The sequence below is a fragment of the Fukomys damarensis genome, unplaced genomic scaffold, assembly GCF_012274545.1.
Source record: "Fukomys damarensis isolate Sample0158 unplaced genomic scaffold, DMR_v1.0_HiC HiC_scaffold_14, whole genome shotgun sequence".
Lineage (NCBI taxonomy): Eukaryota > Metazoa > Chordata > Mammalia > Rodentia > Bathyergidae > Fukomys > Fukomys damarensis.
Window position 1 is genome coordinate 73463523 of NW_022900926.1, and position 21456 is coordinate 73484978.

At 38.1% G+C, this 21456-nt stretch overlaps 1 protein-coding gene across 9 annotated transcripts in view; it reads left to right on the forward strand.

Moving 5' to 3' along the window:
* The window catches only part of Cep57l1 (centrosomal protein 57 like 1), a 72494-nt gene that overhangs the window by 1792 nt on the left and 49246 nt on the right, over positions 1-21456 (forward strand). For 4 of the 9 annotated variants that reach the window (XM_019209205.2, XM_019209204.2, XM_010635295.2 and 1 more), the window contains exon 3: positions 2429-2492. In XM_019209205.2, coding sequence (XP_019064750.1) covers positions 2429-2492 — 64 coding nt within the window. Of the gene's footprint in view, positions 1-560; positions 641-879; positions 970-2428; positions 2493-21456 lie in introns of those variants that run through there. The other 5 variants (XM_010635298.3, XM_010635297.3, XM_010635299.3 and 2 more) reach the window with 5 other exon arrangements.

Sequence of the window (21456 nt, forward strand, 5' to 3'; positions counted from 1 at the left end):
GCCGGCCGGGCGAGGGCCAATTCTCACTGAACCCTAGAACCCTGGCCCCGGGCTGCGGCTGCCGAGCCTCAAAGCTCCTGAGGGCGAGCTGGGGGAAAGCGAGTCTCCAGCAATCGCTGTCTGGGTGGGCGGCAATGAAAGAGGACGTCGTTGACCCCGCCGCTTCTGTCCCCGTGCCCTCGCCCAGAGCTGCTAAACCAGAGGGCACAGGGCAGCCCTGACAATCCCGGAGCACCGAGCTGGAGAATCTGCAGGGCCTGAGGCGCAGACCCCGCCCCTTCGCCCAGCCCCATCGGAGGGATCGGCCCAGAGGGCGGGAGCAGGGAGGAGAGATGGGGTCCTGGCCCCCAGCCCCTCCCCTTTCTCTGCCCGGCACAAACCGGGAGCTGCCCCAGCGCCTTCTTCCCCGCCCAGCCAAACAAGACCCGCCGAGGCAAAGCCATTGGAAAAAGCCCCGCCCTCCGGCCGGCTACCTCCAAACCCTAAATCCGCAGCGCGCGGCCGCCAGTCACTGCCTACTGGTACGCATGCGTAAATGCGAGCAGAGCGCATGCGCATTCGTGGTACTTAGCTTGTCGCTGAAGGTGTTTTCCGTTCCCGGACGTTTTGGAGTTGTCGGCCTGCTTAATGGGGAGTAAAAGTAAGCCCTGGAAGTATGAGTACACTGATATTTTTTATCACAGGAGGCAAGCACAACACATAAAGGGCACGACGACACTCCTTGAAGAAGCTGAATCTAAATTTAGGATTAGTTTTAAAAAAATAGCGACTGCTTCTTATGCTAAAGTCCAGATTAAATAGTGTTAGGCAGCTTTAGAACTTCGCGTTGGCTTCTGGGGAATGTAGTTTTGATACAGTTTGCGCCACTGTTTGCGACAGAAACTACATCTCCCAGGAGCCACCGCGACGTTGCCTGTAGCAGCCTGCAAATCAAAGGTGCTGGAGACAGGAGTTGAGTCGGTCGGTCTGGTGAGTATTGTAGCCTTCGTTATCATTTTTCCTTTGATAGGAATTTTTCTTCCTCTTTCCTTTAAGATTTTGGAGACTAAGCCATATAGGATTTCTGCCTTTGCGTAGTTCTTTTGGGACTTTTTCCACTACGTCTTTATGTGAGAACTCTTATTCATGCCCAAGCTTGTGCGGTAAGGCGAGGATTTAGAGGTCGCAACCCTGGGGGTCAAAGGGAGCGGCCTAAGAGAGGTCAGCAAGAAGGATATTGTGGAAATGGGGGCCCCGCGCTGCTGCCTCTGTTTCTGCACTTATCCTGTGGACACGCGCAGGATGGATCGGGGTCCTTGTGTCCTTTCAAATTTGTTTACTTTTACATAAGATTGTTCTGTTCTCAGTCAAGTGAAATCCTAAACAAGGTTTTGGAAGCAAGTGTGTTTTGTATGAGACTAAAGGGAAAAGAACTCCCAGTATTCTTAGATACGAATTTTTGCAGGCTTTGAGGATACTTTGTGAATAATCATAACAACAACAACAACATAATAATAATAATAATAATAAATGCAGTATAAAAATCCCTTGAGTTTATTATCGTTAAATGATTTAGTCGTTTCTTTAAAATTACTCCTGTGTTTTTGAAAGCCATTATTGAGAAGATTCAATTTTGAATGGCTATGAATAGATTGATTAGGTTTTAATTCTTCACTTTGCAAAATTGATGTATTTTTAAACTTCTGGGCACTGAGTATATACAACAGTAAAACAGACGCCCTAACTCTTTAGAGAAACCTATCAGCTAGAAGGACATCTCTTAGCCCACTCTTGGGAAGTCAGGGAAATCTTCATCCCCAGGAAGGGCGAGGACCAAATGTGTACCCCATGTATTCAGCCAACGAATACCTATTGAGTCCCCGCTATAGCAGTATTTTGAAATGTAGCATTGAGCACAGTACTGTATATCCATACTCTCATAAAGCTTGCATTCAACTAAGCCGGGCGAGTTAAAAAGTATGTAAAATATATACTGCAGTAAGTGGAATGCAGGCAGATCCAGTCGAGAAAAATAAAAAACAACTGGGAAGGAGGATGAAGAGTGACAAGTTGTGGGGAGTAAGGTTCGCTTTTAAATTAAGTGGTCAGAGAGATGAGGTGGGGGGGAGCAAGCAGGTAGATTCCTGGGCGAAGATCATCCAAGTGAAGAGAAGAGCTGTCACAAAGGCCTGTGAGCAGGAGCATGCCTGCACATTTGAGAAATAGCAAGGAGACTCCTGAGACTGAGACTCGAGTCTCACGAGGAGCCTCCAGTTCACTGAGTGCAGGAGACAATAATAAGATGAAATCCCAAAGTTATAGTGGTAGGAGTTCGTGTAGGTGATCGAAAGCCTTTGACTTTGATGGAGATGGGAAGCCGGAGGGTTTTAGGCAGATGAAGGTATGACCTGACTTTTAAAAATAATTTTTTCTTTTAAATTGTGTTTAGCAAAGACCATGGAAGCAAAGGGAGAAGCAGAGAGACTGGTTATGAAGCCAAAGTAATAATCCAGGTGAGAGATGATTATGGTGGTTTGAACCACCGTAGTAGTAGATTTATTTTGGTACTATAGCCAAAAGAAGATTAGAAGTGAGAGTAAAAGAGTGCAAAATGAGTCTGCAGTCTAACCTGAGCAAATAGAGGGAATCTATTGTCCTGGAAGGGTGCAGATTTGTATGTGGGTCAAGGAAGGGGTCAGTGATTTAGTTTGGCAGTGTTAAGTTTGAGATGCCTCTAAAATGTTGAAGTTGAGGTGTGGTTGAGGGAGCCCAACACATGAATCTGCAGAAGGAGAAGATCTACCTATGATGTAATTTTGGATATCATAGTATTTTCCCCCAGGGCTGAGGATTGAACCCAGGGCCTTCACAGCAGGGCTCAAACCTGTGATCTTCCTGCCTCAGCCTCCCAAAGGGCATTAGTAATGTTTTAGTATATGTGCTGCTGAAGCAAGCACTAAATTAGTCATGTTTTGATAGTAGTTGTTGATGTCACCAAAGGAAGCAGTTTATGGGAGTTTGCGTATACTGTATTAGAAAGGTGGTTATGAAGTCAGTGAAGTGGTTATACAGTCAGTGAAGGAAGGAAATCTTTTAAGTGTGGTATCCTAAAGGCCAAGTGATGAAAAAGATTGTGAGAGGTATGATGTTATGTTAAATGTCTATCTAGGTAAAATAAGATGAAGATTAATAATTGAGCACTAGGGCTAGGGATTTAGCTCAGTGGTTCTACCTGCCTCACAAGCACAAGGTCCAGAGTTCAATCCCTGGTACCTAAATAAATAAATAAATAAAAATTGATCACTCCTTTTTACCATTGTGGAGATCATTAAATTAAAACTATAGGAGGCCATTTTCTAAAAAAAATGTATTGGTAACATAATGATAACGTTCATCATGGGGAATTTTGTACCCATACATTCCCAATTCCCCTCCCTTTCAAGCCCTCTTCCCCTCATTTAAAAAAAGCTTTGTTTCCATTTTTAAATTTTTTTTCCTTGTCCCTTCCTTCCATTTTCCCCTCCCCGCCTTGTTCTCCTTCTTCTTTGAACGTTTTTTTTTTTTTCCTATTTCGCAATATGTAGTATGCATTTTGGTCCTTATTTACACTTTCAGATTCTCACACCAGAGAAACAAATGTGTCCAGTTTCTTTCATTTAAGAATATGGTCTCAAGGTGCATCCATTTAGGTAGAAATGTTTCAAGGTTATCCTTTTTTATGTTAGAATAATGCTCCATTGTATAAAAAACCCCACATCTTCTTTATCCACTCATCGATTGATGGCATTTAGACTGTTTCCAAGATTTAGCTATTACAAACTGTGCAAACATGGGTGTGCATATAACAATGCTTTTAATTCTTTCGGGAAGATACCAAGAAGAGGTATAGCTGGGTCAAATGGAACCTCTAGTTTTAGTTTCTTGAGGAATCTCCACACTGATTTCCACAGTGGTTATACCAGTCTATACTCCTACCAACAGTGGAGAAGTTTTCCTTTTTTTTCAACAGCAGCTTCAGCATTTGTTATTGTTTGATTTCTTGATAGCTGCTATTCTTCCTTTCTTGAGATGGAATCTCGTCATTGTTTTAATTTGTATCTTTTGAATGACCAGTGATACTGAACATTTCACATATATATTTGACATTTCTACTTTTTTATCTGAGAAATGTCTGTTCATTTCAGATGCCCATTTTTGGATTGGGTCTTTAAATTTGGCAGGTCTGATTTTGAGTTCTTTATATATTCTAGATATTAGTTCTTTGTCTGAGGAACAGCTAGCAAACATTTTTCCCACTCTATGGGTTGTTTTTTCACTCTGTTGGTGGTTTCTTTTGCTATGCAAAAGCTTTTAAAGATGAGATCCCAGTTGTTGACTCTTTGTGATATTTCTTGTGTGACCAGGTTTTTGTTAATAAAGTCTTTGCCTACACTAATGTCTTTAAGAGTTCTACATGTTCTATCTTCCAGCAGATTGTGTTTCTGTTCTAATATTTAGATCTTTGATTCATTTTGATTTTAGTTTAATGCATGGTGAAAGATATGGGTCTAGTTTTAATCTTTGGCATATAGAAAGCTAGTTTTTCCAGCACCATTTATTAAAGCGTCTTTCTTCCAGTAAAGATGTTTGGCTCCTTTGTCAAAGATAAGAAGGCTGAGTATATTCAGAGTTGTTTCTGCATCTTCTAATCTGTTCTACCGATCTTCTGGTCTGTGTTTTATTTTGTTTTTTTTTTGGCCAGCATCATGCTGTTTTATCATGATAACTTTGTAGTATAATTTAGAGTCAGAGATTGTGATGCCCCTCTGCCTTGCCTTTGTTGCCCTGATTGATTTTGCTATTCTAGGTCTCTTCTGGTTCCAAGTAAATTTTAAGATAGTTTTTTCTTTTTCTTTCTTTTTTTGGGCGGGGGGATTGAACTTGGGACCTTGTTCTTGTGAGGCAGTCAGCTGAACTATTGAGCTAAATTCTCGGCCCTAAGATTGTTTTTTCTAATTCTGTGAGATATAGCATTGGTATTTTGATCGAGATTGCATTAAATCTATATAACAATTTTGGAAGTATGGCCATTTTCACTATATTAGTTCTTCCTACCCAAGAACAATGGATATCTTTCCATTTTCTGATATCCTCTTCACTCTCCTTTTTCAGAGTACTCTAGGTTACAACGTAGAGGTCTTTTACTCCCTTCATTAGATTGATTTCTAGATATTTCATTATTTTGTATGCTATTGTGATAGGTGTTGTTTCTCTGATTTCTCAGTGACTTTATTTTAAATCTAGAAGTCTTGGGTGGAGTTTTTGGGGTCTTGTATGTACAGTATCATGTCATCTGCAAATAATGATGGTTTAACTAACTTCTTCCTTTCCTACCTTATTTCTGCATCTATTGAGATGTTTTGTCCTTGGGTCTGTTAATATGGTGTATTACATTTATTGATTTGCATATGTTGAACTATCCCTGCCTCTCTAGGATGAATCCCAGTTGGTCATGGTATATAATCTTGAGGATGGACTGCATTCTGTTTGCTAGTATTTTATTGAGGATTTTTGTATATATTTTCATTAGGTAGATGGGCCTGGAGTTTTCTCTCTCTCTCTTTTTTTTTTTTGGTTGAATCCTTCTCTGGTTTTGGAATCAGGATAATGCTTGTTTCCAGGAATGAGTTTGGGAATATTGCTTCCTTTTCAATTTCATTGAAGAGTTTGAGAAGGAGTGGCATTAAGTCCTCTCTAAATTTTTTATAGAATTTAGCAATGAGTCCACCAGGTCGTGGACTCCCCCTGCCCCCATTAAGTTTACTAGTACTTTTTAGGTATACAGTAGAGTTACGTTCATCATTGGGATCTTGTACCTTTACATGATGTATCTTGGTTCTTATTATTTCCCCATACCCCTGCCCTCCCTTCACCCCCTCCACCCTTCCTTATTTAAAAAATTTTGTTTCCATTTTTTCCTTTTCTCATATTTTTTCTTTTCCCTTCTTTCCTTTCCCCTACCCTTCCACTTCCCCTACTTCTTCAGTCCTTTTCTTCCTATTTCACATTATCAGTTATACCATTTGAACCTTATTTGCACTTTTAGGTTTTCATACCAGAGAAACTATTTCCTCCAATCTGGGGGCACAGAGAGTGCTCTCTCCCATCTGAGGCCAGAGGGCAGGGCGACCTCAGAGACTGGGATAGGATTTCCCTGGTTTCAGGAACACAGTGGGCTGGCTTGACACTAAAAAAAAAAAAAAAAAAAAAAAAAAAAGACTATAGCCTCAATATGCATCCATTTAGCTATACATGTCTCTAGTTTCACATCCTTTATGGCTGAGTAGTACTCCATTTTGTTTCAAAAAACAACAACACATCTTCTTTATCCAATCTGCAGTTGATGGGCAATTGGGCTGCTTCCAAGTTTTAGCTATCACAAACTGTGCTGCTATAAACATGGATGTGCATATATCACTGTGGTATGATTCTTTTAATTCTTTTGGAAAGAAACCCAGCAGAGGGATAATGGGGTCAAATGGAACCTCTAATCCTAGTTCTTTGAGGTATCTCCATATTGACTTCCACAGTGTTTACGCCATTCTTCACTCCCACCAACAATGGAGAAGGGTTACTTTCTCCCTACAACCCCGCCAACATTTGTTATTGGTTGATTTCTTGATAGCAGCCATTCTTTCTGGGGTGAGGTTGTTTTCATCTGCATATCTTGAGTGACCAGTGATGTTGAACATTTTTTTATATATTTCTTTGCTGCTTTAACTTCTTTGTCTGAGAAAGATCTGTTCATTTCAGATGCCCATTTTTGAATCAGATCTTTTTATTTGGGGGGTCTTGTTTTTTTGAATTCTTTATCTATTCTAAATAGTCTGAGGAACTGTCCTCCTTTGTCTGAGGAACAACTGGTAAAATTTTTTTCCCACATTGTAGGATGTCTGTTAGCTCTGTTGGTTATTTCTCTTGCAGTACAGAAACTTTTTAATAACACAAGATTCCAGTTGTTGATTCTTTGTGCTAGTTCTGGTGCTACTGAGGATTTGTTCATAAAGTCTTCTTATTCCAATGTCTTCAAGAGTTCTACCTAGCTTATCTTCCAGCAAGTTTAGTGTTTCTGTTTTGATATTTAGATCTTTAATCCACTTGGATTTTAGTTTAGTGCATGGTGAAAGATAGGGGTCTAGTTTTAATGTTTGGCAGGTTGAAATCCAGTTTTTCCAACACCATTTATTAAAGAGGCTATCTTTCCTCCACTGAGGATGATTGGCTCCTTTGTCAAAGATGAGGTAGCTGAGTACATTTGAAGTTGTTTCTGAATCTTCTAATCTATCTGGACTTTTCTTTGTTGGCAGGTTTTTAATTACATCTTGAATTTTATCAACTGATACTGATTTATTTAGAATTTTATATCTTCTTGATTCATCTTTGGTAATTCATATGTATCTAGGCATCTGCCCATTTCTTCTCTGTTTTCCATCTTATTAGAATATAGGCTCGAAGTAGTTATTGGTGATCTGTATTTCTGTAGAATCTGTTGTGATTCATCTTTTGTTTTCCTAATTACATGGATTTGAGTTTTTCTTTTCTTTTTTGATAAGGTTGACTAAGGGTTTACCAGTTTTATTTAATCTTTCAAAGAACCAACTCTTCACTGATTCTTTGTATTGTTTTCTTAGTTTCCATTGCATTAATTTGTCTTCTAGTTTTTATAATTTCCTCTCTGATTGGCTTGAATTGCTTTTCTTTTTCTAGAAGCTTGATGTTCAACATTAGGTTGTTTATCCATAAATCCTGGTATGTTGTATTGACATTATCAATTAATTGTAGAAACTAATTTCTTCTTTAATGTCATCTTTGACCCATTGGTTGTTCAGGAGGGTGTTATTTAATTTCCATGTGTTTATGAATTTCTCATGATTTCTTTTGCCATTGATTTCCAACTTCATTGCACTATGGTCTACTCATATGCATGGAATAATTTCAGTTCCTTTATATGTGCTTAAGCATGTTCTGTGAGCTAGTATGTGGTCTGTTTTGGAGAACAGCCATGTTCAGCTGAAAAGAATGTGTATTCTGAGGTTGTGGGCTGGAACACTGTAGACATCTATTAAATCCATTTTATTATGTTGAAAAGTTTGGTTCAGTTCTGACATTTCATTTCTTTGTTGATTTATTTTATTTTAGTTTAGTTTAGTTTTTGGTCTAGTTGATCTATTTGCAACAGCCAGGTATTGAAGTCCCACATTACAACTGTATTAGTGTTTATCTGGTTTTTAATATCCGTTATTGTTTATGTAGTTGATGCATATATTTTTATGATTGTTATCTCTTCCTCTTGGATTGTTCCCTTAACCAGTATATAGTAACCTTCTTTGTCTCTTCTGATCAGTCTTGGCTTGAAATCCACTTTGTCTAAAAATAGCTATTCTGCTTTTTTCCAGGTTCCTGTTGCATGAAATATTGTTTTTCATCCTTTGACTTTCATGCCATAAATTTTTTTTGAATTAAATGTATTTCTTGTATGCAGCATATTGTTGGATCTTGCTTCTTGATCCTTTCTGCCAGTCTGTTTCTTTGATTGGCAAATTGAGACCATTCACATTGATGGTTATAACTGATATGTATTGACTTATCCTTGCCATGTTATTATCCTGTTGTTGGTTCCCTTTTTTTCCCCTCTCTTTAATTGCTTGTCTTGCCTGGTCGGTTCATTGTTTTGGGGTTCATGAGTCCTTGTTATCTCTTTCTAGAGTACCCTTTAGAACATTTTGGAGTGATGGTTTGTGGGCATGAATTGCTTCAGGTATTCTTTGTCATAGAAGTATTTTATTTCTCCATCAATTTTGAAAGATAGTTTTTTCAGGATACATCAGTCTGGATTGGAAGTCATTTTCTTTTAGAGCTTGAAATACTTCACTCCAAGCTGTCCTTGATTTGAGGGTTTGTGTTGAGAAGTTTGCTGTGATTCTAATGAACTTTTCTTTATCAATAATTTGTTTCTTTTCTCTAACAGCTTTTAATATTCTTTCCTTATGTTGAAATTCTGGTATTTTGCTTATTATATGCCTTGGTGTGGATTTTTTTTTTTTTTTTTTTTTTTTTTGTGGCTAATTGTATACCTCACTTATTTGTATGTCAAATGCTTTTTCTCTGCTTGGAAAGTTTTCTGCCATTATTTCTGTGAACAGGTTTTTTTTATACCATTTGTGCTATCTCCTGCTTTTTCAGTGACTAATCCATCTTGTGTTATTCTTTACATCATCTAGCAGCTGTTGGATTGGTTTTTAAGAAATCTTTCTTTTCATGATCACTGTGATCCTGTCTTCTTTCCCTGATATTCTGTCCTCACATTGATTCATTCTGCTGTGTATACATACAATGGGATTTTTGATGTCCTGGATATGTGTTTGAATCTCTCATTGATTCCATTTCTTTCCTATGTTGGGCATTCATGGTTTCCATCGTTTTCCTAAGCTCCTGTATTTTTTAAAAATCTTTATCTGCTTTAGAGTTACTAACCAAGTCTTTCATTATGGTCACCATCTCTGTAATTTTCTGAGAAATTATTCTGATTTGATTTTTTTCAAGAGCCTCATTTATCTATTTTATTACTTCCATTGTAATAAAATACTTCAGAGAGTCCAGGTGGGTGGCTTTCAAATTGTTCTACCTCGTTGACCCCTGGGTTTGCCATTGGTGAGCTGGAAGTCTGGGGTTGCGTCTTGTTTAAGTGTCTTCTCATTTTTTATTTATTTTTTGTTTAGTTCAATTCCTGGGTTTATTCTTGTAAATTGCTTTTGACAAGTAGCTTTATTGCTAATATTTAGAACTCTTCTCAGAGATATCTTCCAGCTTTTGGGTTTTGAGTCTGTTGCAAGATCCTACCTCCTCAGTTTATTGGAGATGAGAAGCTGCAGCCTATTTGGCCTAGCCCCTGGTTCTTTGGCATTGGCCTATAGTATTGTTTATGACCCTTAGGCAATTTCAGTCTTGGCATACCAGGAAGAACAACTTATTATAACAGTTATGTTACCTTGACTGAAGTAGTACAGTCAACAATAACAGTAGCATCAAACACAGCCTAAAAAATTACAGACTTTGGTAACCATTGATTTGCTACCTTTAACCATATTTGTGGTTATACAACAAAATCTAAAACCAGAAAATTGTATATTGTAAGTATGCCCTCAATATGGTGATTTTGTCCTCAGGGAAGAAAAGTTTAAATGGTATGTTAGTTACTTTTCTCTCATTGCTAAGACAAAATACCTGACACGGGGTGGGGGCTTATTTGACTTATAGTTGTTAGAGGTTTCAGTCCATAGTCTGCCAGCTCCCAGACAGGAGTGGCAAACAAATCACAGAGGAGAAACAGCAAGATACACACAAGGTAGCAAATGCAACAGTGTCTTTCTGCCTCTTTTTTCCCATCCAGACTACTAGGATTATGGCAGTGTTAAACCACTCACTCATGTGTAGTGGTTTAGTAATCACACCCTTAATCCCAACATTACGCATTACAGATTCAGCTGCCTTTGAAAAAGAAAGTCCTACCTCATCTACATGAGGCTTGGGGGGGGGATTGCACATCTAAACACAAACCATAGCAAGGGGTTAGCAGGGAAAAGTAGAATAAAAGAAGATAAGGAAGAGATTAGAAGCACGGCTGGAAGACAAAAGGAAGATTACCCAAACTTTGGGAAATTGCTGAAGAAAACAGGAGGGAAAGAGAGAAGACTAAAATATATACAAGGACAAAACAGAAGAGCAACAAAAAATCTAGAAACAGTGTTCTCTAGAAACCCCTATAAATAAGAAAAAAACAAAAACAAGAAAAAAACAGATAGTAAAAATAATATCCACTTCAAAGTGTGTCTCCCCTGTCACTGGTAGACAAAGTGGGCAGACAGAGCCCAGTTTGATCCCAGCAATCCAACTATAGATTTACAGTGGGGTAATGGATAATCCCAGCAAATCTGCACCTTTAGTTCCACTGACATTCAGGCTGATTTCTGGCTGTGAGGCTAGAAACTGATTTTTTCTGTCTATAGTACTCCATGTGTCTCCTTCTAGCTTGAACTCAGCTCTTTGACTTTCTGCTGACTTGAACTTGGTTCCACTTTACCCTAACACTAGTTGCCACTAATTGCTGAGTTCCAAGCTCAGTTGGCCACTGTCCAAGATGGCGACTGGACAGTCACCCTTTCCAGAGGGATATCTGAATAACTCACCAGCCACCACAGTCTGCTGGGTCCACTGGTGCATTTCTCCATGAAAGTCTGTAGGGTTGATCACTAGGCATCTGCAGGTTCAAGCTGCTGTTCTTGTACAGTGAGTCAGGCCACTGGCTACCTCCTTCTTCATCAATATCCCTCTTCACTCTCCTTGTGGGCTGCAATTCTCACTTCAGATATTTGCTAGGTCACAGAGACCCACTTTCCTCCTTTTCCCCACATTGTTGTATTCCATTGTCTGGATACCAAATCTCAGAGAGGCTATTTCTCTGCTGTTCAACACTTCACCATTTTCCAAGGCCATTGTTTTTGGACTAAGCTCTTGAACTGGGCCCAAACATAAGACTAAAAATCAAGGTGGAGTTACCTATGCTAAAATCTGACATCACCAAGCCAAAACTAAGTTGTTACATGGCCTTCAGAAAAATGGGATAGAAGAAATCCAAATTTTCCAAACTGGAAAGCTAGCATGTTAGTAAACTTCCCTCCGCTTTAATCCCATCATCTTTTTCCCTCCTATAAGTTTATTGGTACATTTAAAGCAAACAATAGTTACATTTATCATTGGGATCTTGGTTCTTATTTTTTCCCCATATCCCTGCCCTCCTTCACCCCCTTCACCCTTCCTTATTTACAAAGACTTTGTTTCCATTTTTTCCTTTTTTCACATTTTCTTTTCCCTTCTTTCCTTTCCCCTACCCTTCCCACTTCCCCTTTAGCCATTTTCTTCCTGTTTCACACTATCAGTTATATCATTTGAAGCTTATTTACACTTTTAGTTTTTCACACCAGAGAAATTATTCAGTATTTACTCAAGTGTGTCCTATTTATTTCCCTTAAGAGTATAACCTCAGTGTGCATCCATTTAGCCATAAATGTCTCTAGTTTTTCATTTTTTTTTTTTCTGGTCCCGGGGATCAAACTCGGGTCCTTGTGCTTCCAAGGCAGGTGCCAGAACCACTGAGCTAAATCCCCAGCCTAGTTTCTCATTCTTTATGGCTGAGTAATACTCCATTTTATAGAAAAACCACATCTTTCCAGTCTCCAGTTTATGAGCATTTGGGTTGATTCCAAGTTTTAGTTATTACGAACTGTGCCGTTATAAACATAGGTGCACATATATTGCTGTAGTATGATTCTTTTAATTCTTTTGGAAAGATACCCAGCAGAAAGATAACTGGGTCAAATGGGACTTCTAATCCTAATTTTTTGAGGTATTGTCATATTCCACAGTGTTTACACCATTCTTCACTCCCACCAACAAAGGAGAAGGGTTCCTTTCTCCCCACAACCCTGCCAGCATTTGTTATTGGTTGATTTCTTGATAGCAGCCATTCTTTCTGGGGTGAGGTGGAATCTCAGTGTTATTTTAATCTGCATCTCTTTTTTTTTAATTGAGTTTATTGGTACATTTTAGGTATACAGTACAGTTACATTCATTATTGGGATCTTGTACCTTTTACATGACAGGTGGTCTCATCTGCATCTCTTGAATGACCACTGATGTTGAACATTTTTTTATATATTTCTTTGCTGCTTTAACTTCTTTGTCTGAGAAGTGTCTGTTCATTTCAGTTGCCCTTTTTTGAATCAGGTCTTTGTATTGGGGGCTTTGATTTTTTTGAGTTCTTTATATATTCTAGATAGTAGTCCTTTGAGGTATAGCTGGTTAAAAAAAATTTTCCCACATTGTAGGATGTCTTTAGCTCTGTTGGTGGTTTCTCTTGCACTGCAACAACTTTATAATGCAATAAGATCCCATTTGTTGATTGTGCAATCAACTGGTGCTGCTGAAGATTTGTTCATAAAGTCTTTTCCTATACCAATGTCTTTGACAGTTCTACTTATTTCATTTTCCAGTAAGTTTAGTGTTTCTGTTTTGATATTTACATCTTTAATCCACTTGGATTTTAGTTTAGTGCGTGGTGAAAGACAAGGGTCTAGTTTTAATCTTTTGCAGGTTGAAATCCAGTTTTTCAAACACCATTTATTGAAGAGGCTATCTTTCCTCTAATGAGGATGGTTGGCTTCTTTGTCAAAGATGAGGTAGCTGAGTATGTCTGGTGTTGTTTCTTACCTATTCCATTGATCCACAGGTCTGTTTCTTTGCCATTACCATTTTGTTTTTATCACAGTGGCTTTGTAGTATAGTTTCAAGTTGGGAATTGTGATACCCGCTGCCTTATCTCTATGGCCTAGAATGGTTTTTGCTATTCTAGGTCTCTTCTGGTTCCAAATGAATTTTTGGATTGTTTTCTCATGTTCTCTGAAATATACTGTTGGAATTTCAATCAGGATTGCATTGAATCTGTATAGTAGTTTTGTCTGTTTCTGTTCTAGAGTCTCTAATCATGTCTTTCATTGTGCTCACCTCTGTGTAGTTATCTGGGAAATTATTTCTGTTTTGATTTTTTCTAGAGCCTGATTGATCTGTTTTGTTGCTTCCTGTGCTATGAGTTCTGGTATCCTGGTGGTTGATTGTCAGACTTTTCCACCTCATTTTCCCTAGAATTTGCCATTGGTGAACTGGGAGTCTGTCTTTGTGCCTTGCTTAAGTGTTTTCTCATTTTTATTTTTGTTGTTGATCTGTCCTTCGTTTAATTCCTGGGTTAGTACTTTGATCTTCCTGATATAGCTGCTCTTTAGGTTTTGAGTCTGTAATGACTCAGAGACACTCTCATTTTCATAATATCAGGAAGGACAACTCATTAAATCAATCACAACGCATTAGCACAATTGATACAATCAACAACACAATAGCATCAAGCACAGCTGAGAAATTGACCATTTGTGGTAGTTACTAATGTATCACCTTTAACCATGTGAGTTAAATCAAAATAGAGGACCAGCCTAAAATATGTTTATAGTGAATAAACTTTTCAATATAGCAGCTTTACTCTTCAGAATGAGGACTTAGAAGAAATTGGGAGGATAGGAATAGATAGGTAAAAGAATAGGAGGTTTCAGGTGAAGCCAGACAACACAGGTTAATCATGCAAACTCTAGGAAACTGTTGAATACAAGAGGGAAAGACATAATGCAACAACAAGGACAAGAATAAAACAATTTAACAGAAATAGGGAAGCTGTAAATTATACTCACTTTCCTTTGAAACTAATGACCATTAAATGAAGGGAAAAGAGAGAAGAAAAGAAAAAGAAAGAAGAAATCCAAATTAGGGCAGCAACAGGAACAAGAAGGGAGGTAAAGAATAATTTGGGGGAACAAGAGACTGGGTGTGAAAAAGAAGGAAGAAAAAAGGAAGAATTTGCTCAATGGGAAAACATTTTTAAATAAAAATTAGAAATAAGAGGAAAAGAAATAAAAATAATTTTGAAGAGCCTCTTTCAGGGCATATCTCTACTGTCACAATAGACAATGTGGGCAGCAATGTACAGAACTAAGGCAATTAGTCTCAGCTGGCCAATGGCAGACCCCTGAGATTCAGGCTAAATTCTAGTTGCAAGGCCCACGTTGGGCTTCCTGATCTCCTGCAGGGTTGAATTCTGCAAGGTTGCACTGCAGGTTTCAGCTGCCCTTCCCCTGAAGATAGTTCAGGTTCTGCTGGAATGTAGTGATCCCCTCAACTTACCAACTACAGAGGTCTGATGTGCCTTTATTGCTGTTGTTCACTTGTGTTGTATCTTCTGGAGCTGAGTAATATGGCCTTTATGACTACCTGTGTCTCTGCAGTATGAATCCAGGTGCCAGCACAGCCAGGAGTCCCGAGAGCATTGGGGGGGTGTTGCAGAGTTGCCTGCACAGCTGAACTGTGGGTGGTTCGCACCGGGCTGCTCTGATGGAGGCCTGGGGTGCTGGAGGTGGAGGAAGAGGAGTTGCGAGCAGTAGGAACAGCTGAGCAGTAGGCAGTTCTCACCACTGAGAACTCTAGGCCCGGGGCACTAGAGATGGATAGCAGTTTTGGAAGTATGGATATTTTCACTATGTTGATTCTTCCCACCCAGGAGCAAAGGATGTCTTTCCATTTTCTTATGTCCTCTTTGATCTCTATAGTTTTCAGTGTAAGGTCTTTTGTCTCCTTTATTTGATTGATTTCTAGATATTTCATTTTTGGGGATGTTATTGTGAAAGGAATTGTTTCCCTAATTTCTGTCTCAGTGAGTCTGTTATTTGTGTACAAGAAGGCTATTGATTTTTTTGTGTGTGTGTGTGCTGGTGATTGAACTCAGGCCCTTATGCTTATGAGGCAGGTGCTAGAACCACTAAGCTAGATTCCCCCAGCCCAAAGGCTATTGATTTATGAGTGTTTCAGCTACTCTACTGAATCTCTAAATTAAGTCTAGAAGTCTTTTAAAGGTGAAGTTTTTTGGATCTTCTATGTAGAGTATCATGTCGTCAGCAAATAATGACAATTTAACTTCTTCCTTTCCTATCTTTATTGCTTTTATTCTTTTCTCATCTAATTGCTGTGGCTGATGTTTCCAAAACTATATTGAACAGGAGTGGTGCAAGTGAACATCCTTGTCTTGTTCTTGATTTTAGCATGAAAGCTTTTAGTTTTTGACTATTTATATGATGTTGGCTTTTGGTTTGTCATAGATAGCCTTTATCTAGTTGAGATAAAGACCATCTGTTCCAATTTTCTGCAGGGTGTTTGTCATGAATGGATGTTGAATTTTGTTGAATGCTTTTTCTGCATCTACTGAGACGATCTTATGGTTTTTATCCTTGACTCTGTTAGTATAATGTATTACATTTATTGATGTATGTATGTTGAACCATCCTTGCATCCCTGGGTTAAATACAATTTTGTCAGGGTATATGATCTTAATGATCTTCTGTATTCTGTTTGCCAGTATCTTATTGAGGATTTTTCTATCTATATTCATTAGGGAGATTGGCCTGTAGTTCTCTTTTTTGATTGGGTCTTTCCCTGGTTTTGGAATCAAAGTAATACTTGCTTCCAGGAATGAATTTGGAAGTATTGCTTCCCTTTCAATTTCATTGAAGAGTTTAAAGAGTAGTGACAGTAGTTCTTCTCTAAATGTCTTGTAGAATTCAGCAGTGAAGCCATCAGTACCTAGGCTTTTCTTTGTTGGTAATGTTTTAATTACATTTTCAATGTCACTAAATGTAATTGGGGTGTTTAGACTTTTTTAAATCTTCTTTGTTCAACTTTGGCAGTTCATGTGTGTCTAGGAATCTGTTCATTTCTTCGGTATTTTCCATTTTGTTAGAGTATAAGTTTTCGAAATAGGTATTGATGATCCTCTGAATTTCTGGTGGAACTGTTGTGATTTCATCTTTTTCATACCTAATTGCATGAATGTGAGCCTTTTCTTTCCTTTTTTGATAAGGTTGGCCTAAGAGTTTATCAATTTTATTTATTCTTTCAAAAAACCAACTCTTGGATTCATTGATTTTTTTTTTAATCATTCTTTTAGTTTCCATTGCATTAATTTCTGCTCTGATCTGTATAATTGCCTCCCTTGTATGACCTTTTGGTTTGTCTTGCTCTTCTTTTTCTAGGAGCTCAATGTTAAGTATTAGGTTGTTTATTTGAGCTCACTCTGTTTTCCTAGTACCGGCATTTACTGCTATGAATGTCCCTCATCAAACAGCTTTCATTGTGTCCCATAGATTCCTTTATGTTGTGTTGGCATTATCATTTAATTGTAGAAATTGTCTAATTTCTTCTGTGACCCAATGGTTTTTCAGCACAGTGTTACTTAATTTCCATGTGTTTGTAAATTTCTTGCAGTGTCTTAGGCTGTTGATCTCCAGATTAATTGCACTATGGTCTGCTAACTTCAATTCCTTTCTATTTTCTTAAGCATGTTCTATGAGCTAGCATGTGCTCTATTTTGGAGAATGACCCATGTACAGCCAAAAAGAATATATATTCTGATTTTGTGAGGTGGAATACTCTGTAGACATCTACTAAGTCCATCTCTTCAAACACTTGGTTCAATTCTGTTATTTTGTTGTTGATTTTTTTGTCTAGATGATCTATTTGTGTCAGTGGATTATTGAGGTCCCCCACTATAATTGTATTAGTGCTTATTTTGTTTTTCATACCCATTAATATTTGTTTTGTATATTTGGGAGCATTAGTATTTCATGCATATATATTTATAATTGTCATTTCTTCCTCTTGTGTTGTTCCCTTTACAAGGATATAGTGGCCTTCTTTGTCTCCCTTAATTAATTTTAATATACTCTGTCTGCAAATAAGATAGCTACCCCTGCTTTTTGGATTTTGCTTCTTAATCCATTCTGCCAACCTATTTCTTTTGATTGGTGAATTGAGGCTATTAACATTGATAGTTTAAACTATTATGTATTGACTTGTCATTGTCATGTTTTTTCCTGTTGTTGGTCCTTTTCTTTTTTATTTTTCCCTCTCTCCCTTTAATTTCTTGCCTTGCCTGGTATATTTGCTCTGTTGGCCCTTATAGAGTTGTGGCCTTCATTTTCTTTTTCCAGGATATTGTTTTAGAAATGTTTGGAGTGCTAGTTTGGTGTTCATGAAATTTCTCAAGTGTTCTTTTTTGTGGAAATATCTTATTTCCCAAAAAAATTCTGAAAGATAATTTTGCAGGATACATCAGTCTAGGTTGGAGGTTGTCTTCTTTTAGAACTTGAAATAACCTCACTGCAGGCTCTCCTTTGACTTGAGGGCTTGTGTTGAAAAGTCTGCTTTCCTTTACATGTTATTTGTTTCTTTTCTCTAACTGCTTGTAGTATTTTGTTCTTCTGTTGGGTTTTTAGGATCTTGATTATTACATGTCTAGGTGTAGATTTTCTTTCATCATGGCTATTTGGAGTCCTATATGCCTCACTTATCTGTAAGTCAAATTCTTCCTCTCTGTTTGGGAACTTTTCTGTGAAGTTTTTTTTTTTTTTAAATGTCATTTGTACTTTCTCCTGCTACTTCATGGATTCCTGTCAGTCTTACGTTATTCTTCTTTGCATCATCTAAGAATTGTTGGATTGATTTCTCATGATCCTTTACTGTTTTTAAGTGATCTCTCTTTTCCTGGTCACTGACCATAATCCTATCTTCTATATCTGAAATTCTATCTTCACATTCGTTCATTCTGCTATGAATACTTTCTATAGAGTTTTTAAATCTCCTGGATATATGTTTGAATCTGTTTCATGGATTCCATTTCTTTCCTATGTTGAACATTCAAGGCCTTCATTTCTTTTCTAAGCTGGACATTCATGGTTTCCATCGTTGTCCTGAGCTCATCTATTTTTTTATCTGTTTCTCTTCTAGAGTCTCTAATCACGTCTTTCATTCTTCTCACAATATCTGTGGTTATCTGGAAAATTATTTCTGTTTTGAAGTTTTCTAGAGCCTCGTTTATCTGGTTTTTTTACTTCCTGTACTATAGGTTCAAAGTGTCCAGATGGTTGACTGTCAGAGTTTTTCACCTCATTTCCCCCATAATTTACCTTTAGTGAGGTGGAAGTCTGTGTTTTTGTCTTGTTCAAATGTCTTCTCATTTCTATTTTTGTTGTTTGTATTGTCCTTGCTTTAATTCCTGGTTTACTATTTTGGTCTTCCAGATATAGCTGGTTTTAGGTTTTCAGTCTGTAATGACTCTGAGGCAACCTCATTTTCATTTTACACGGAGAACAACTGATTAGATCAATCACAACCCCTTAGCCCAAGGATACAATCAGTAGCATCAAGCACAGCTTAGAAAATGACAGTTTGTGGTAGTTATTAATCTATCACCTTTAACTGTGAATTTAAGCAAAATTGAGGACCAGCCCAGATATGTTTAAAGTGCAACTTTACCCTTCAGGATGGGGACTTAGAAGGAGTTGGGGAAGGAGGGATTGATAGGATAGAAGTGAGGTCAGAGGACCCAGGAAGATCACAGAAATTCTAGTAAGCTGTTGAAGAGAAGAGAAGAAGAACAAAATATGCACAAGAACAGAACAAACTAACAGCAATAGGGAGGCTAGAGACTGTAATCACTTTCTTTTAAAACTAATGGCAATTGAGAGAAGGAAAGGAAAAGAAAAAAAATAAATTCAAATTAGGATAGAAACAGGAACCTAAAGGGAGAGAAATGAAGATCAAGGTGCGGGGGGAGAGAAGATTAAATAGAAGATAAAGTAAAGAATTTTGAAAAAGTAAAAAGATAAAAAATTTTTTTAAATTATTAAAGATAAGAGAAAAATATTGCTTTGAAAATAAAAAATACAAATAGAGATAGAGGGCTTCCTTCAGGGTATGCCTCTGTTGACACAATAGACAGCATCGGCAGGAGTGTGCAGATCTAAGCTAATTAGTTTCAGCAAGACAGCAGCTGTTCCCTGAGGTTCAGGCTGATTTCCTCCTGCTGGGTTGAACTCTGCAAGGTTCTACTGCAGGTCCCAGCTGAAGTTAGAGCAGCTTCCGATGTGAGGTTCTGGTCCCTCTGAGATACCAACTCTGGTGGTGTGGTGTCCCTTTATCACAGAGATTTTCTTCACTTTTCCAATGGGCTTCAATTTTCATCTAGGAGACTCAGAGAGGCCCTCTTTCTCTTGTTGGCGGGGGGAGGTGGGGAAGTGGGGGTGTGCCTTGGACACTGCTGTGTTGGCGCTTCCATGGCTGGGCTCCTCTGCTGCACTGGCCTGAAGGGGCCAGCCTGCCAGAGTGTCTTGCACTGCTTCCGTGCTCCTCTGTTACTCAGTGCCAAAGATTTCATCATCTTTAACCTTTAGAAATAGTAACTTGAAATAATTCAGTGTTAATGAGTAATTTTTCTATTGTTCTGTCTCTGGTCCCCATGTTACAAGGATAGTAACTTTGAAATGATCAATCTGATTTTTTTTCTATGTTTCAGCCCTTTTGTAAAACCAGCAGCTTCTGAGCCCATTGAAACATTTGTTTTATGGAATTAAGTGTTGCCTGATTCTAAAACTAAAGATCTTTACATTGTAATTTTGTCTTTTGCTAAGGTCAATGGAGATCTTGATAAGAGCAGGTTTGGTGGACTGAAGGGTCCAGAAGGCAGATGAACATTTTAAGAGAGAGTGGGAAAACTGGAGATAGTATGAATGTAGCACCTACTGCTTTCTTTGTCAAGACTGTTCTAGCCTGATTTTGATTCTATTTCATGGAAACCTTAGCTTAGCTATCACTTTCTCATAAAAATGACCCTAATCTGAGATGTTTCTCACACTCATACTACACATAAAACTTTAACTGCTAATATGTTACAAATGCCAATTTACTGTTGTCTGGATCATAATTTGATTTACATGCCTGTTCCAGTAAAGGTTAAGCACCTATGAGCAGAGACTAACTATTTTTGTTCCTCATATCTCTAGCTGAGTACAATGCCTGGCACCTAATATAAACTTAATAAATGTTCGATGAATGAGTAAAAGAATGAATGCAGGCTGGGGATGTAGTTCAATGGCCTCATACCTGCCTGGCAAGCACAACGTCCTGAGTTCAATTCCTGGATAGCGGGGGGAAAAAAAGAATGAATGAACATAAGAAAAATGTAGTACTGTGTTACAGAACTGAGATGCTGCATAATTACACTGTTGTTTACAAACACAAGGAAATTGGATAGGAGAAAATACATTGCAATGATAACATTGTACAACATTGCCTTGTAAGAGTGAAAACCATTGCTGTTAGTGAAATGTAGTTTTTACTCTCATGAAATAGGAATTTGCTAATATTTTTTAATGTTCCTGCATACCTCATCCAATTAAAAGATAAGGTTTGAGGTGTAACTTAATGGTAGAGTGCTTGCCTAACACGTTCTAGGCTTTGGGTGTCATCCCCAGCACTAGAAAAAAAAGAGAAAAAAATACTAGGGGCTTAGTGCCTAGGTGAAGGCCTGTAGTCCCAGCTACTTGGGAGGTTGAGGCACCACTTGAGCCTAGGAGTTTTGAGACCAGCCTGAACAATATAATGAGACTGCATTTCAAAAACAATAAAAAAGATGGACATTGTATATGTGCAATGTAAAGGAGTAGAAAGATGTTAGCACTTTTAATGAATAATGTCTAGTCAAGGGAAAAATTGGCTGATTGTTCTACAAGAGGCCTGATATAGTGGCATTCATTATGAAATTCATTGATGAATTTGCTATTTTAAAAAATCAGCAGGCTGGGGTTGTAGCTCAGTGGTGCTGTGCCTGCCTGGCAAGCACAGGGTCCTGAGTTTGATTACCAGTACCAAAAAACAAAAAAACAAAAGACATCTCTCTTAAGTCTGGACATAAAAACAGTCTGGTAGTATACCAAAGTTTGTGAGAGTTGGAGA